The 15,501-nt window shown below is 55.3% G+C and overlaps 6 protein-coding genes across 6 annotated transcripts; 3 read left to right on the forward strand and 3 right to left on the reverse strand.

Moving 5' to 3' along the window:
- Positions 1-1,985: 1,985 nt before the first annotated feature.
- B0H18DRAFT_876978 (uncharacterized protein) lies at positions 1,986-4,192 on the reverse strand (the record flags this gene model as incomplete). The annotated part of the gene is made up of 8 exons (XM_048040524.1): positions 1,986-2,129; positions 2,192-3,127; positions 3,177-3,243; positions 3,305-3,552; positions 3,610-3,792; positions 3,847-3,864; positions 3,919-4,020; positions 4,073-4,192. 8 exons carry the CDS (start codon positions 4,190-4,192, stop codon positions 1,986-1,988), a joined length of 1,818 nt encoding a protein of 605 aa, XP_047893159.1.
- Positions 4,193-4,292: 100 nt separating this feature from the next.
- On the forward strand, positions 4,293-4,977 carry B0H18DRAFT_1008926 (Tim10/DDP family zinc finger-domain-containing protein). The gene is made up of 5 exons (XM_048028825.1): positions 4,293-4,437; positions 4,491-4,570; positions 4,622-4,690; positions 4,745-4,784; positions 4,834-4,977. The coding sequence occupies exons 1-5, from the start codon at positions 4,392-4,394 to the stop codon at positions 4,896-4,898; spliced, it is 300 nt and encodes a 99-aa protein (XP_047893160.1). The 5' UTR covers positions 4,293-4,391; the 3' UTR covers positions 4,899-4,977.
- A 67-nt stretch (positions 4,978-5,044) lies between these two features.
- On the reverse strand, positions 5,045-7,283 carry B0H18DRAFT_1008929 (YVTN repeat-like/Quino protein amine dehydrogenase). The gene is made up of 8 exons (XM_048028826.1): positions 6,683-7,283; positions 6,547-6,619; positions 6,392-6,498; positions 6,214-6,300; positions 6,023-6,160; positions 5,898-5,972; positions 5,782-5,842; positions 5,045-5,728 (listed from the first exon to the last, which is right to left on the reverse strand). The coding sequence occupies exons 1-8, from the start codon at positions 7,175-7,177 to the stop codon at positions 5,145-5,147; spliced, it is 1,620 nt and encodes a 539-aa protein (XP_047893161.1). The 5' UTR covers positions 7,178-7,283; the 3' UTR covers positions 5,045-5,144.
- Positions 7,284-7,322: 39 nt separating this feature from the next.
- On the forward strand, positions 7,323-8,744 carry B0H18DRAFT_1119384 (UbiA prenyltransferase family-domain-containing protein; the record flags this gene model as incomplete). The annotated part of the gene is made up of 2 exons (XM_048033934.1): positions 7,323-7,396; positions 7,448-8,744. The coding sequence occupies 2 exons, from the start codon at positions 7,323-7,325 to the stop codon at positions 8,742-8,744; spliced, it is 1,371 nt and encodes a 456-aa protein (XP_047893162.1).
- A 70-nt stretch (positions 8,745-8,814) lies between these two features.
- Positions 8,815-9,666, reverse strand: B0H18DRAFT_877034 (uncharacterized protein; the record flags this gene model as incomplete). Its single annotated transcript, XM_048040526.1, has 1 exon — positions 8,815-9,666. The coding sequence occupies one exon, from the start codon at positions 9,664-9,666 to the stop codon at positions 8,815-8,817; it is 852 nt and encodes a 283-aa protein (XP_047893163.1).
- Positions 9,667-13,644: 3,978 nt separating this feature from the next.
- On the forward strand, positions 13,645-15,313 carry B0H18DRAFT_1119386 (uncharacterized protein; the record flags this gene model as incomplete). Its single annotated transcript, XM_048033935.1, has 8 exons — positions 13,645-13,902; positions 13,961-14,043; positions 14,100-14,265; positions 14,330-14,470; positions 14,580-14,643; positions 14,696-15,073; positions 15,123-15,162; positions 15,214-15,313. The coding sequence occupies 8 exons, from the start codon at positions 13,645-13,647 to the stop codon at positions 15,311-15,313; spliced, it is 1,230 nt and encodes a 409-aa protein (XP_047893164.1).
- Positions 15,314-15,501: the final 188 nt, after the last annotated feature.

The following is a 15,501-nucleotide window of genomic DNA, read 5'->3' on the forward strand; positions in this document are numbered from 1 at the left end:
GGCTGCGTCGGTGGTTGTTGCGGTTGAAACGTTGCACGGCAATGCTGTAGTCGGTCAGTTTCTCGATGGCCATGGATCGTATTTAATGGCTTTGGTCTTTCAGTACAGTCTGGTCGTTAAGATGTCATGGTGGCAGTATCTCGACAAGTCGGGCCTAAATTCTGCAGAAGACGCTATTGTTGCTTGCGCCATCTTTCGTGCCATCACTACACGCCGGACCATCCACCTCACAAGCAACTATCCATATAATCGCCTGTCGCAAGCACGCCTCCTGTCTTCTCCAGCGCGTCGACTTCTACGGGAAAGTCGACCACGCCTGTGCGCATGGGACGGAAGAAGGTAGTCATGGCAGTGCCAGAACATCCAAGTCGTACGTTGGCAGTGGTTGAGCTCGAACGTGTTCTTATTCTAGTGACGGATGTCGCTGAATATCAAAGGGGGCCTGTCACTTCCAACCCAGGCTTCAAGCTCGAGTGCGATCTGGTGCCTCTGGAAATTGCATGGAAACGTCAGAAAGAAATCCTATGCCACTCGTTCGCCCTCGGATGTGCCCGGGTTCGTTCTCGTGCGCGCAAAGGCATCTCGCATCGCGCTCTACGTTTCTGAATATCCTCCGAGCGGCTTAATGGTGTCGTCCCCTGATTCATCGACCACATCTTCTATGGCTTCCTGGTCGCGGGTCTTCAGCTCTCGGATCTCCCCATTCCATCACTTCCCTTCAACCATTTTTCTCGTTTTTGACCCGTGGCCGCTGGTCTTTTCTCTGTGCACTGCCCCTTTGCAAACCAAGGGTTCCGCCAAACCATGGCCTGGTTTCCGTGCTACCCCCGTTCAATCGTCGAGCTCGGAACCAATGGCTGGTCGATTTCCTGTGACTCGCTGTGAGTAGAAGATCATGAACCATCCGCAAAGCACGCACTGATCATCTGCGTAACGACAGGAAGCAGGAGACGAACACAACCGTCCAAAGGACCAAAACCGCGGGGTGCTTGTTTTACAATTCTTGAGCAGAACTGTGCGCGGATTCTTCAGGCTATCACGAATACGTCCGCTCTACAGTTCTTCCCAGAGGCATAAAAAAGCACATGGCGATCGGCGGCGATACACTGTACAGGCCTGTAGCTGCAACGAAGCTCTGCGACGTCCGCTCGTCCCGGCCCCACCCTACGGCTGTAATCACTGGACAGTCGCCTAAACGCACCGACGTGAATCAGCCCAACGGCGCGGGCGGGGCGTACTGGACTACCACATGGGTATCCAGCTAAGCTACTGCGTAACCAACACGACATGTGTCAGCCGCAGTTTGTTCAACGCGAGACAGACTTAACGAACAGCTCTATGTCACGGCTCTGAAGCATCTGTCACTTGGCGACATTGAAACCGGATTCTTCATAGCTCACCGAAAGCCCCATGCGTAGCATGATTTTCTCTCTCTCGTTCCGACGTTGTGTATAACCATATTATTATGTCAACAACTCATTGACTTCTTGTCAGTCCTCTATGTGCCGCGGATTGAGGAATAGTAGGCATCAACGACGCAAAAACAGCGACTCGTCATTGGGGATGGTTGCACCATGCGGGATGATATCTCTGTATCGGCTGTAGCACACTGGCAGTTCCTGAAATCCGAGTCCGACCGTAATGAAGCCAGATGGAGAAGTCAGGATTCTTCATGAATGGCGCTGTCACTAGCAATGCAGAGTTTAGTATTGGTCGTTTGCAACACCGTCATGATTGATGCGACTGGAAATACATGCCTGCGGGGACAGAATGACAACGCCCTTGCGCGTAGCATCAGACAGTTTGCTCTATAATTACACACAGGACTGGGGACAGACGTCTTCATTAGCTCCTTCGGGCCACTTAAGCGGCATATCGTACAGCGAAAACTCCATTAGTGCAAATAGTAAGGCTACAGCAACATCTTCCTTGCTACATTGGCTGGCATCTACGTCCCAAGTGTGACATCGCCGATGGACAGTCGGTCATTTCTTGCCTTTCTTGCCCTTCTTCGTACCTCCTCCCCGACCCTCGTCAGCCTGAGCCGGGGTTGCAGCAGCGTGTCCGGTCGTCTTGATATGCGCAAAGAGCTTCGTCCGGCTGTCAAACTCCGACTTGCAAATGTTACACTGCTGTGCAGAGAGAAACAGCGTGAATACACTAGCAACTTAACTGCGCAGTGCGTACTCACCTCCTTGGCAGTAACAGGGCCCACTGTCTCTGCGCGTGCTGCTTTCGCAGCCTCGCGAGCGCGGCGTTTGTCCCGTTTCGAGAGTTCCGGCTGCGGCGTTGGCGTGGACGTAGACTCGGCTGCTTCGTGGGGAGTATGATCCTCAGGCTCAGCAGTAAGCACAGAAGGAGGACCGGAAGCAGAAGCCGCCGCACTGGCCGGTTCGTTCCGAGCTTTCGCCCTACGCCGTGACTTTGTGAGGACCTCCGGAGAGGGGGCGCGCGGCTGTTTGCCCTTCGTCTTTGCTTTAGACGTAGGCTGAGTGACATTTGTCTCGCCATCTCCGTGTGGGGGACCGCCCTCCGTCCCCGGTGACGTTGCTCGAGATCCCTTCGTTGCTCTCTCGGTGCTGTTCTCAGATTCCTGATCCTCCTCGCCGCTGTCAGCGTCGAGTGCCGGCGCTTCTGCTGGTTCGTCGACTATCTCTCCAGCTTCCGAGGGGATAATTGGCGTTTCCGGGGGATCTTCATACGTCTCATACTCCTCGTCGCTTCCCCTCTCTTCCTCGTCCTCCTCATCAACTTCCCCCAGCCCCAGCTCTTCGCTCTCCTCCCTCATGCGCTTCCGGAGGTCCTCGACCGCCTTCAAGTGCTTCCGGCTGCGTTCATGGCTAGTCCAGGCCGCCTCACTCCGGAAGGTCTTACCGCACGCGACGCACTCCCACTCCTCTTGCTCGTTCTCTGCAGCGGCCCACTCGAGGTCTTCAGCGTCAGAGATTTTCTGTGCCTTTTGCCAGTCCTGCGCGACGAACTCGGCCTGGGAGGACGGAGGTGCCGGTCGCGTGGTGGGTGTGCGTGCGCCCTTCGGCGTGGAGGCGGTAGAGGACGCGGCGGCAGCTTGGGCGGCCAAATGAGCCTTGTAGCGTGGATCACGTTTTCGAAGGAAGGTTGCTAGAGACTGATGTTGCATTGGGATACGGGAAGTCGTAGAGGATGGGGGAACATACCCTGACAGTATCATTGTATTCCTTACGAGCGTCATCCCTCGCTTTCTTGTTGTCTCGCTCCATTAGCCTGTGCCATTCGTAGGATCCGTGAATCACACTGTGGTCGCTCATCGGGGTTCGCCACCTACCTCCGCACCCGTCGATCAGGAGCTTCGTTCACGTTCCACGCATCCGCCCAAGCAAAGTCCTTGGCAGTCACGAAGTTCATCCAAGAGTTGTAGAACGTGCGCGTGGCTCTATCCTTTGAGTCCTTGCTGGCGGGCACCCATGGCCATGTCGCATCTCCGAAAGCAGGGTACTGGGAGGAAGCATCGGCATATTGGCGCTCATCGTGAACAAGGCGGTCGAAGAGGTTGCGGTAGATTGTGAAGAAGCTCTGAAGGGACGCGGATGTGAGTGGGGTCATTTGCCTAGCGCAGCGAACATGGCGTACGTTGGGTCCGTCGTCATACCCGGTATATATTGACGCGTCGAAGAACTGAGCAAGATGTCGGACGGTCAGACCGCGATCGCGTGCGCGCGGAGGGGGCGTGCCGCGCTTGATGTCCTCGAAGACGGACCCAGCGTCGGGCTCTGGGGCAAGAGAGGCCCTATGACTGTCGTACCACGCGCGCTCCTACTTGACAAAATAAGTGAGGCTTGTGTATAGATGATGGAAGACAAGACTCACTTGGTCGTCGCTGAGTACCTGAGCGGAGACACATGAGAGAAGGAACGGCTGGAGCGGGAGAGAGGTACCAACCTCGTAAGCCTGCTGTAGGGTCGCGAATCTCTTTGTCGCGTCGTCTATGTTGTCGGGGTTCTTGTCTGGATGATGGATGAGAGCGAGCCTGCGGAAGGATCGCTGGACGCAGAGTAAGCTCCATGTAGGATGCGGACGGAGACTGCAGGCGTACCCTGATCTCATCTGCAGTCGCATTGTCGTCGACCTCAAGGAGAGCGTAGTAGTCGGGAGCCCCGGCGCCAGCCTGGCCATCGTCCTGCGCGCCGTTCGTGGTCGACTCGCGATTGCCCATCGCCTGGCTGTGGTGGGCGGGAGAGGCTGAGACGGCTAGCGCCGAGCGTACTCGCAGCGGCGGATCTCGATCGCGATCGACGACTCTTCTCAGCCACCGCCCGCCGCCACCGCCGGCAGTCGCCGCCAGCAGCCTCGTCTCTCTCTCCCGCCACAGCGACCTCAGCCTCCCGCTCGCTGCCCGCTTCCCGTCGTGCACAATGTCCAGCTTGTTCGGCTCATCCGGCAAATCGACCCCTCCGCCAGGTAGGCTGGCCTCACCTGCAACGCGTCCACGCACTCACTGCATGCTCACACAGACATGGCCACTCGCAAGCAGGCCTTCATGGACAGCTACCGCCAGGAAATGGCTCTCACCAACGCACAGGAGCTGATGACTGTATGTCACTAGCCCCTACTTACTCCTTGCCACCCCTTATATGGCGCGTAGAAATGCAACGAGAAATGCTTCGCCAAGTGCGTCGCAAAGCCCGGCAGTTCGCTCTCCGGTTCAGAACAGGTACGTCCTCGTCTCACGTGCCTCGCTGTCGCCGAGCTTAATCGTGGGCCTCAGACATGTCTGAGCAACTGCTTGCAGCGTTACATGGAGGCTTGTGAGTAGTCAGTCGATCTTCGCCCGCTTCATGCTCATACTCTCTCCAGTCAACATTGTCAGCCGGACGTACATCTCTCGGGTTCAAAAAGAGCGTCTTTCAGAGATTGCATGACCGTTTGCTTGGTACCGTCCAAGTACATGTATTTCCGCGTAGTGCGATAATTCAGCTGGCTCGTTTCTTGCGACACCGAAGAGGCCAAACCGCCTGTGTGCACAGCGCACGGAGCTCGCAGGACACTGACTGTCAATAGTTGAAGGGTTCGCAAAGGCGCTGCAATACTGCTGACACTGTCTCTGTATAGCTCGCCCTAATCCTACACAAATTCCACTATGATACGCAAGCTTCTATATCATCTGCTTACCCAGGGACAGGCGTATCTTCACCCTCCTCGACCTCAAATGCACAGCAAAACGTCTCGCGGTCCATCAACACCAGCCCCCGGCCATCCGGCGCCCACCGCAGTGTATGCGCCGCGAATTTCCTCGCAGGTACCCCTACACACTCCGCCACTTCCTCTGCCACTCCTCCTGTTGTTCCATCGCTCGCCCCACCCTCTGCAGACGTGGACTCCCACTCATCGCTCCACAGATAGACAGCCCCGCCGCCCGTCGCACAGGCGAGAGAGCCCTTCCGAACGGGATTCCACCGCACGCTCGTCACCGCACTTGCATGCAGCAGCACGCTCCTGAGCTTTGGCTTAAGTACGGGTGTGGGCGTAGGCTCGCCGGCCTTGTCTCCGGACGGTCGGGCAAAGCTTGGGAAGTTGTAAAGCCAGACTGCCTCCGGCGCACCGCCGTAGCGCACCATGAGAGTCGTTCCGTCGACGTTCCACGCCAGGTGCTCAGAGGTCGACGGTCTGGATGCTGTGGAGAGCCCTGGTGGAGGCTTGGTACGATCGTGCGAGATCAGGGTGAGTGTGTGAGGAGCTTGGACGCGTTCGTCTGCGGGACGCGAAGTGAGCAATCGCAGTGAACGATCTCCGCAGAAGACGCACATGAGAGGAAACCACGTCCCCCGGTGGTCTCGATCCAGTCAGATGGTTCACGCCATATCGTCTGCTAAATCTTGTTCGCTCTCGCTTCGGTGACGTCGAGATGCTTGGAAGCTTACCGTACCCGCCGGTATTCGACTGTGCAGCTCGAATGTGGCGATCGGGCCCCATGTCAGGTTCTCCAGGACATGCACCTGATGCTATTGGTCGGAATATACTGACTGCGCAAATCCTATCGGCGTACCTTGTCGTCCCAGCCTAGAACGGCGAGGAATATCCCGGCTGGATGCCATGCAACTGCTCGTATACCGAAGCCAGGGTCCTTTTCGGGCGCGAACGTTCCAAGGAGCTCGCCTGCCAAGCTCAAGACGTATACTTTGTGCTGCATCCGTGCTGAGTGCCGCCCAAAGACCCAATAGCGTAGACATGACGAACCTCGAGCGGGCCCTCCCAAACTGCAACATGGTTCCCCGTGGGCGAAAGGCTGAGTGCGGAGAAGAGCGCAGTAGGCAGCGGAAAGTGCTATATGCAACGACACACATCATCCTGCTCGTGAGCTCGCACATGCCATTCGCTGGGCGTGGTGAGAGAAGGGAAGGCGGCTCGGACGTACCCTGACCATGCGATATGTGGCAGTCGCGTCGTACACGCCGATGCTGTCCTTGCATTTGTGACGTTCTGCGAGAACGAGGTAGTGCCCGTCGGAGCGGAAGGCATACCCTTGAAGCACGTTAGCAAGTGGGTCAGAGTCGATGATAGACGACGGACCTCGGTCAGGATGAGCAGGATACTGGATGTACGTCGGGGAGCCTGTCACCAAGCTCCAGACGGTCACTCTTAGCTACGGCGCGCGGCAATATGAGGGACGTCGGGGCGACAGGGATACGAAGTGCATGGAACGTACCGCCCACTCACTCCAGCAGATGATGCTTCGTCCGTCGGGGGCCCATTCGGCTTTGACAAGACCTTCAGCGCCGGCCTCTATCCGCGCGCGCCATTCCTCGTCACGCATCTTGAAGACGTCCACGATACCTTTGCGCGCGCACGCCGCGAGGATGTACTCTGAATCGCACGACCAGCCTGCGTGTGTGATCCAACTATCTCGGTCCACTGGGCAGCCTGTGGTCCCGCTAGAACTCCCGTCTGAGGGTGCGAGGGTACGGGCAAGAGGTCTTCTCGAGGTAGTAAATCTAGACTGCGCAGATGTCTTGTTTGCTGGTTGAGCGATGGTGGAGGCGGTGGCGGAGAGAGAGGGATCGAGCTGCCAGGAGCGGGTGATCTGGAAGGAGTCCGCGCGGCGGACGACGAGACGGTCCTGGATGGCGGTAAGCAGAAAGTGGGCACCGGGGGAGAAAGAGACGAGCTGCCCCGTTTGCTTGTAGATCTCTGTAAAGTCCATCGTCGCTTTCGCAAGAGACAACGCGACGGCGTAGACGACAGGAGAGGGAGGCGCGTCTGTGGCTGCAAGTCGCGATCGGCACGGGCGCCTGCACGACCTCAGATCTGCCAGCGCCTGCGAACTGCAGCGGGGTGGGCCAGCGCCAATGGCGGCGTCCTCATTTGCGGACGTGCAAGTCCACACCGTGAACCAGCGACGACCACGCTCTACCACGTCGAGGTCAGTGCTCATCGCATCAGCCAGCGCAGAGACTTACCCGCTTAACCGCAGCATGAGGGCAGCGCACCGCTTGCCCTGGACATACCTATGTCGTGACTGCGTGCGGCGCTCTGGAGGCCGACCCAGTCTGCACCGACCGTCCTCGTCACTCGCCGTCGACAGGCCCGCCAGCTTCGCGTCCTTTTTCTTCCACAACTCAAGCTGGCAGACCAGTGCTCCCGCACAACGTCTTCCGTCAGGACACAGAGCCCCGCCGCTGCCCCCACTGACAGAGACTATCGCAGGGCAAGCCGTCGACCTCGGGCAGTATCCTCCTCCGCCCTCCGTCCTCCCATATCGCAGGACGAACGTGCTCACACCGAGCCGCTTGCTCAAGGTATACTCTGAGCTCTCTAAAACACGCCTCACCGTCCTCGTCGTTCTCACTGCCATGTCCGGCGTCGCCCTCTCCCCTCTCCCGACCACCCTCCCCGTCCTCCTGTCCACCGCCATTGGGACCGCACTCTGCTCGGCGTCTGCAAATACTCTCAACCAAATCCAAGAGGTCCCCTTCGACGCACAAATGCCTCGCACTCGCATGCGCCCGCTCGTCCGTCGAGCCATTACCCCGCTCCACGCTGTCGGCTTTGCGACCGCCACCGGCCTAGCGGGTCCCGCCATTCTCTGGACGATGTGCAACCCGACCACTGCCTTGCTTGGTGCGGCCAACATCGCGTTGTACGCCGGTGCATATACATGGCTCAAGCGCAAGAGCATCCTCAATACCTGGGTAGGCTCAGTCGTCGGCGGAATCCCTCCCCTCATGGGCTGGACGGCTTGCGGGGGTAATATTCTCCCATCTGCAGAGTACCCAATACATCTCTTTCTACCCTCCTTCCTTGCCTCCACACCAACCGACCTCGCGCTCATCGACAACCCGCTCGCTCCCTGGGTCCTTTTCCTCATCCTCTACAGTTGGCAGTTCCCGCACTTCAACGCCATCTCCTACCTCGTCCGCGAGTCCTATGCCCAGGCAGGCTACCGCATGCTCTGCGTCCTCTCGCCCGCGAAGAACGCCCTCGTCTCCCTCCGGCACGCCCTGCTCCTCATCCCCATCTGTTCCGTCCTCGTTCCGCTCTCAGGGCTGACGAGCTGGACGTTCGCGCTCGTCAGCCTCGTGCCGAACGTCATTTGCGCACGGGCGGCGTGGCAGTTCTGGAGGCACACCACGGAGAAGAACGCGAAGAAGCTTTGGCATTACTACCTGGCGTATCTCCCTGCGGTACTCGGGCTCATGATGGTTTGCAAGCGAGGTCTGGATTGGGGTTCCTGGGTCGAGAAGGAGGAGAGCAAGGTCATTGAGAGCTAGATCGCATTCGCCGTACACTGTATCAATACTGAGACGCATTGCTAAATGTCCATAATGTCCGCACTCACCGCTATGTCTGTCCGCTCTTTCCCTTCATCGCCTTTCTGGCTTCCCTTTGTCTCTTGACTGCCTCCAGCCTCGACTTCAACAGCGACACCTTCGCGTCTGCCTCCTCCTGTACGCGCTCCTCCTCCCATAACCTGTCCATGATCAACTCCCGTTCATCTTGCTCTTTTCGTCTCCTAATCTCTGCCTCATCCGGCACAGCGTTCTGCTCATCCTGGGTGTCGTCTGCTGCCTGCGGCGGGAAGCCTTCCGGGACCTCTGGCGCGAGCTCAGGCTCAGCGAAGACGGTTGCCCGCTCGTACGCCTCGTGGACGTCGGGGGCGTTGACGACCGATGCTTGGAACCGCTCCCACTCTTCGTCCATTGCGCCCTTCGTGGCCAGTGCGGCCGGCGCAGGGCGCGCACCTGGTGCGTCTTCTTCGTCTGTATCCTCGGAGGGCGGCAGCGGTGCGCGCGATGGGTCTGAGAAGAAGTCTGCAGGGAACCCTCCCTTCGCGGCCGGCGATGCAGGTTGTGGTTGGTCGTCATCTGCGTCGTCCTCGTCCGCCGAACCGCCACCTACCCTCCTCCGCTTAGCCTCGATTCCCTCATCCTCCTCATCGGACTGCTCCTCCTCCGCCTTCCGCTTCTGCCTGAGTGCCTCCTCCTGCGCTCTCCGCTGCTCCTCTTCCTTCAGCCGCGCGGCGTTCGTGCGGTGCTGCTTGCTGCCGACATGGCCCTCCCAGGACGTGCCCTGCTTGATGTTGATTCCGCATGCGATGCAGCGCAGTTGTCCGGCGACGGAATAGGAGGCGAGTGGGTGGTTGACGCGCACCTCTTGCCGCTTCGCACGTAGGAGAGATCGTGCGTCGGACATGGGAGCAGACGATTGTTGTATTCTGAGAGAGGCGAGTACTAGTCCGGGGTTGGAGTCTTTTGTATCACCGCGGGCAAACCAACTTATTCAGACTCCGAAAATGCTAAGAACATGGGCTTTTACGGGGAACCTTTTCAGAGGCAGAATGAATATCAACAATGTTCGGATAACCCTACAAAACAAGTTGTCCTAAGTCTTTGACACTGTCCTCATTTCGCTCGCTCTCACTGATTTCTCTCTTGGGCTCAAGCAGTTCAGTTCTAGTTGATCTCCTGCACAGTATGGTACTTCTGTGTCTATAGGATGATCTACCGTAATCATGTTGGTTACTGTGGTTGCACATTTTAACTTTTAAGTATGCCCTACTGTCAGAGTAGGGCTGTATGAGTACCATGGCATGGAGGGATGTTCCTTTGCACAGAGGAGACTGCTCAGATTGGATGGTACATGTAGTGGTGCCACTCCTACTGAGCATGAGCAGCTTGACAGAATGACCACTTGCCAGTCTGACTGGAAATGTTGCACTGTGTCTGCTTTCTTTCTTGCAATCATTGCAGACCTGAATATGATCCCTTCATTCTGAAGCACACCCACAAATACTTGCTGGGGAGTGGGCCATGCATGGCAATATGATCCCAGTTGTATTGTCTGTGTCTTTTGTCTTCTGGCTCATAAAATCATTGCTTGAATCTCACTTATCAAATGCATTGATATATACTAGTCTGTGAGACTAACTTCTATGCTTTATCAAGTAGTTGTCAAACTGTGACAATCACAGTGCCCTTACGCAAGCCAAATTGAAATCATCAAGGAGTATCATAGTCGTAACAGGGGTGCTTACATTATTGTTGCTTAGCTCATTCCTCATTGCAGTACCACAGGACACAAAGCATCAAATCCCAAATGTTGAGTATCCTAGAGAATCCATAATGTGCATATTTCTTCATCAGAAAGTTTTACTGATCATAGATAGCTATGCCAATATTGCTATACAGCCATTATCCAATGAATGTGTGGTCGCAGACTTGTTCTTGCCCAACTGTACCTGAGCTGCCCTGTCACCATGTCTGGGACATTATGCACTGTCTCAAAACACTGAACAACAATACTACTTTACTAGTGGGAGATTGTTGTATCATGGAATCTGTCTAGGGACTGTTAGTAACTCAACAATGACAATGATCAGAATCAATTGTATCATTTGAACTGAGTAAGTCATACTTCCCTACAAATTGATACTACAATGGCCTAGACCTCCCAATGTTAGAGTCTGTTCATGTCACCCATGCTGATTTTGGTACACTCATGATACCTCTTCATGAATTGTGGCTCATGCTATGGAAAAACAGTAAGTCACATGTTCTTGATGCGGTATACTGGAATGATCATCTGCATTCCTCTCCTCATCCCTTATCCTGACATCATTCCATGTTATTGTCAATCCAGGTATATGTAACAAGTCACTAACAGCAACCTGTTAAATGCATTAGGTGGGCACATGATGTTCAACAGGTGCTTCACAAGTTACACTCAGGACTTCACATTGCGAACAAATGAGAGCATCCACAGATTATCAAAGCCATGTTACAGCCAAGATCTCCTAATTTATGACCTAAGCAATATGTCACAGGCAGTGTTATGAATATTCATATTCAATGGAGAGCAAGAACCTGTAAACAAGGATTGTATCATTAACATCACTGTTTCTTTCTTGCATAGCAGCAGGCAGTCTGCATATATCTTGCACCCCTTCAAATGAGGTAGCTGTAGTCCCATATCAAAGTATGGTAAGTACTGCCAGAGCTTTGAGTGAGCACAATGACCACTTATATGTGATTCATTAATACTTCATAAATTTTCTGGGGTGTTTGGAGGTTTTCTGAGCCTATACAAGGAGGTTATGTGGCCTAGAATGAATATCCTGCACATGTTCATGATTTGTTCCATGCATAGCATAAGGAACCATGAAGGCTAGGGAAATTATGAGAGCATCTGTGAAGCAGGAGCTATCACATAATCATTATTACTACATATGGCAGGTGCCCTCCCATTGGGAAATCACACACTGGGCAATGCCTTGTGGGCCAGTAGATGCTGTAGAAATGACAGAATATTCAGAGTGGATGAATGCACCAGTTCAAGCAACTGGCAGGCATATGGAGAATCATTAATCAGCATACATGCACTATATATGTACTGTGTCCCACTCTTGAAATGTTATTGTGACATTAACAGTTGCTGATGCTTCTTTCCATGAATCCCAATGCTATATGGGTCACATCAGTGTTCATGTGTCCCAACTTGCATCTTTTCATACCTATAGGCATTTGTAATTTTTTCAACCATTGTGTTTGTCTGCTCTCTGTCTGTATTAAGGACAACAAGAACAGGATACATTCCTACACTCATTGGGTCAGGGTGTTACATAAGGCAGTTGCTGAGGAAAATAGTAGAACTGTGTTGTGATGTGAATATATATCGGAGCACACATCTAATGACATTGTTAACTGCATACTCTAACTCACCAAGCCACATATATACTGGATACCTCAGTATCACACTCTCTGAATTCTCAAACATCAAACATTATAGGGGCTTTTTGACCAATCCTTAGGGTGAGGATGGGGTGAGGATGGGTGAGGAAGGCATTTTCACGTTCTGAGCATTAAACGTCTCACCCTCGCAGCATGAATCTCAGCGTGCATAACCCGCGTTTGCGCCATGGCGCGACTGCGGATGCGAGGTACTCTTACCCGCGTTCGCGCCATGACGCGAACGCGGGTAACATGCAGTCTCCATTTGAGTCTGCGACTGCCTTCTGCCAGTCACCCTTACCCGCAATCGCGCCATGGCGCGATTGCGGATGAGTCCGCACATCCATTGCCTTGTTTGGCAAGTCCGAGCGCCCGCCCGATCTCACAGGCACCCACCGACTTGCTCGTGTGCCACAGAGGGCATGCATCTGTGGTGTACCACATCATCCATTACACCCTCCGCATGCAGCGTCCATTCTGTGTTGTGTGTCAGTGATGTGCAGTGACAGGGCAGGCGAGATCACGTCAGCCACCTGCTCAGCCACCAACGGGCGCTCACACGATCTCCTGCCCACAACCACCATCTCCCGCCTCTCCTGCCTCCTGCCTCCCTCTCTTTTACATCCAGCAAGCCCACCGCGCCCTGAGGTGATGTGCGTACCTGCGCATGAAGACAGCGACACGGAGATTGTGCGCGCGTAAGGTACGTGCACGCAAGATGACCTCTGTGAGTGCGAAACACGGTCGCCCGCAAGTTGATAACGCGGCAGACGAGTATACATCAGCAGAGTGTCCTTGTTTCGAGACACACGACAAGCTCACCTCCCGATGTTCTGGATGATTCGCCATACCGACGGGTTGCTCGCGACAGGACTCGCTCGAGAGTGTGCATCAAACCACCTGCCCGGGCTGTTGCTCGTATTACTGGGTACGCCTCGATGATCATTGCGGCACCCTATCGGTGCGCCCTGTGTGTTTCTATCCGCGCGATTGCGAATAGGCACACTGTCCTTGTTTTCATCGTCTACCCGCGCTTGCGCCACGGCGCGAACACAGGTACTGTGCACTGTTCTGAGAGACTCTCAGACGTACTTGTGAATGCTCTTTACCCGCGAACGCGGGTAAGTGCACTGTTTGTGTCAAGGTTTTCTGGGACGTAAACGTAGGTGCAAGTATAATATTATTTTGTATAGTAAGCAGAGTGCCAGGCAATCAAGGAATTTAATTCAAAGGATGCCCCTGGTAGGGTACTCCGAGTATGTTATCCGCAATTGCGCCACGGCGCGATTGCGGGTAAGAGTACACGTGAGCACCAGCATCGCTTCTCGCACGTGGTGTATCGCTTCAACCAGGCGTGCAGCGCGTGCGCGCCGTGTGGACTGGTCTGTCCGCACCGCTGCCGTTTCCACTGCCCAATCCCACTGTCAATCTTGCTCGCATCACTATGGTCGGTACCTACGACCTCCAACAATTTGCGCTTGCTCAGTGCGCATTCACCATCAATCACGCTGACCTCACGGACAACGCGCGGAAAGCGGCTTTTGGCCGCGTGCACAACATGTACATTTTCACGGACTTACCGCCGCAGCCCAGCGAATGGACCGCTAAGCAACTCAAGGCGCTCAACCGCCTGTTGCGTTCGTTGCTCAACAGCGCTGTCTCGTGGGACACATTCCAGTACATCGTCCAGCACCACATCCTGGTAAGTCAAGCTTTCGTGTTGCCGCGAGATACGGCCGCGCTAAACGACACGTTGACAGACCGACCCGTGGCTCATGTCGCTGAAACAGTCAAATCAATATGACCAGTTCCCCCTTGTGCTCGCGACCTGCTTCAACTGGCAGTACCGGACCGCAGAGGGCACTTCCCGAACACGATGGAGGAATACTTCATGTGGAGGCGCATACCATACGTCACCCTCGAAGAGGACAGCTCGCGCGAGACCAGGAGCGCGTCTCTCGCGCTGTTCTTGAAGCAGTGGTGGATCCGTAAGTCCTCATGTGTTGCGCGACTATGGACTCACGCGCGAGCTGCTCGACTGCAGGCAACGACCGTGTCAGGTCCGGTAAGCGGTTGCTTACCGCTCTCCATTGGCCAGCCGCACTGACCAGTCGCTCGATCAATCCCAGGTGGACCGCCTCTCTCACATGAGGCCAACGACTTCGACTTCAGCCATTGTGTCGGACGCAGAGCGCGCCGCGGCAAGGAAGAACAACGAAGGCATCGCAGCCCCAGGGAGCATTCCCGCTGCCGCCATGCTCGACAACGTGGTACGTGGTTCCTTTTTTATCTCAATCGCAGCCAATGCTTACTGACTTGTAAGCTGGTCGAGGCCGCGCGGTGCAAGCGGTGTGTGAATGACCGGCGAGATGAGTGTAGGGTGCCCTTCGCGAAGACGTGCTGTCACCGCTGTATGAGGAGGAAGGTCAACTGCTCGCTCACGGTAAGTCATGTCGTATTTCTGTCTTTCTCTGTGACGCGCTCACTCGCTACAGACCAACGAGCCTCTGAGGCGGTTGACTCGCCGCGCGCGTCCCTGGCACCTGTGCTGCAGAATAATTCCGCACCCGACTCTCTACCACGTGCACGCTCGTCATCGCGTTCGCCCGCGCCTTCTCCATCGCATTCGCCCTCGCGTTCTGTCACTCGCTCGACGCCCGCATCGCCGCCCAACGTTGTATCCGACTCATCATCCCCGCTGCCGGCCGGGCGTATTGCATCTGCACAGTCGCACTCGCCCGCTTCTTCTGCAAGCCCATCGACCGTCTCAGTGGTGCAGATGATGGACGTGGATCCTGTGTCGCCAGGAACATCAAGCAGTGTTGACGCAGGTGCTGGGCCTTCGAACTTTGGAGCCCATCGTGTCGCGAGACGTAAGTGTTCATTCTTTGATTGAGAAACGGAACACTCATGCTGGTACAGGCAACTCAACGAGCTCGACACCAGTGCGATCATCCGCGATGTCAAGCGATCATCGGATCTCCCTATGGCCGAATGATTGAACGTCCATCAGGGGTGATCGCGCGGCTCATCAACGAGGTCGCCAGATTGCGGGGTGCCTTCAGGCGACGAAGAAGAAACGTGCTCGGTATGGGGGTGATGAAGATGATTGAGTAGGAAGGTCGGGATAGTGTATCGCATCCTGCATGTATGTAAACCACATGTACTACCACTTCTTGAGCATGCTCACATATTGTTTCATTTATCTGACCACCGAACTACGCGCACTTGATCAACGATCTGAGACGTGCGAATAATTAACACACATGCTACCCGCACTCGCGCTACGGCGCGAGTGCGG

This window comes from Fomitopsis serialis, assembly GCF_022376445.1.
Source record: "Fomitopsis serialis strain Sig1Antser10 chromosome Unknown B0H18scaffold_35, whole genome shotgun sequence".
NCBI lineage: Eukaryota > Fungi > Basidiomycota > Agaricomycetes > Polyporales > Fomitopsidaceae > Fomitopsis > Fomitopsis serialis.

Excerpts from the sequence above, each read along its gene's own strand:
- B0H18DRAFT_1008926 (XM_048028825.1), top strand. The coding sequence starts at position 4,392 with ATGTCCAGCTTGTTCGGCTCATCCGGCAAATCGACCCCTCCGCCAG. Across the intron at positions 4,438-4,490 it reads CAAATCGACCCCTCCGCCAG|ACATGGCCACTCGCAAGCAG; the intron begins GTAGGCTGGCCT and ends ATGCTCACACAG. Across the intron at positions 4,691-4,744 it reads CGCTCTCCGGTTCAGAACAG|ACATGTCTGAGCAACTGCTT; the intron begins GTACGTCCTCGT and ends CGTGGGCCTCAG.
- B0H18DRAFT_1008929 (XM_048028826.1), bottom strand. The coding sequence starts at position 7,177 with ATGGACTTTACAGAGATCTACAAGCAAACGGGGCAGCTCGTCTCTTTC. Across the intron at positions 6,499-6,546 it reads TCCTGCTCATCCTGACCGAG|GGTATGCCTTCCGCTCCGAC; the intron begins GTCCGTCGTCTA and ends ACGTGCTTCAAG. Across the intron at positions 5,729-5,781 it reads GGGACGTGGTTTCCTCTCAT|ACGAACGCGTCCAAGCTCCT; the intron begins GTGCGTCTTCTG and ends CGCGTCCCGCAG.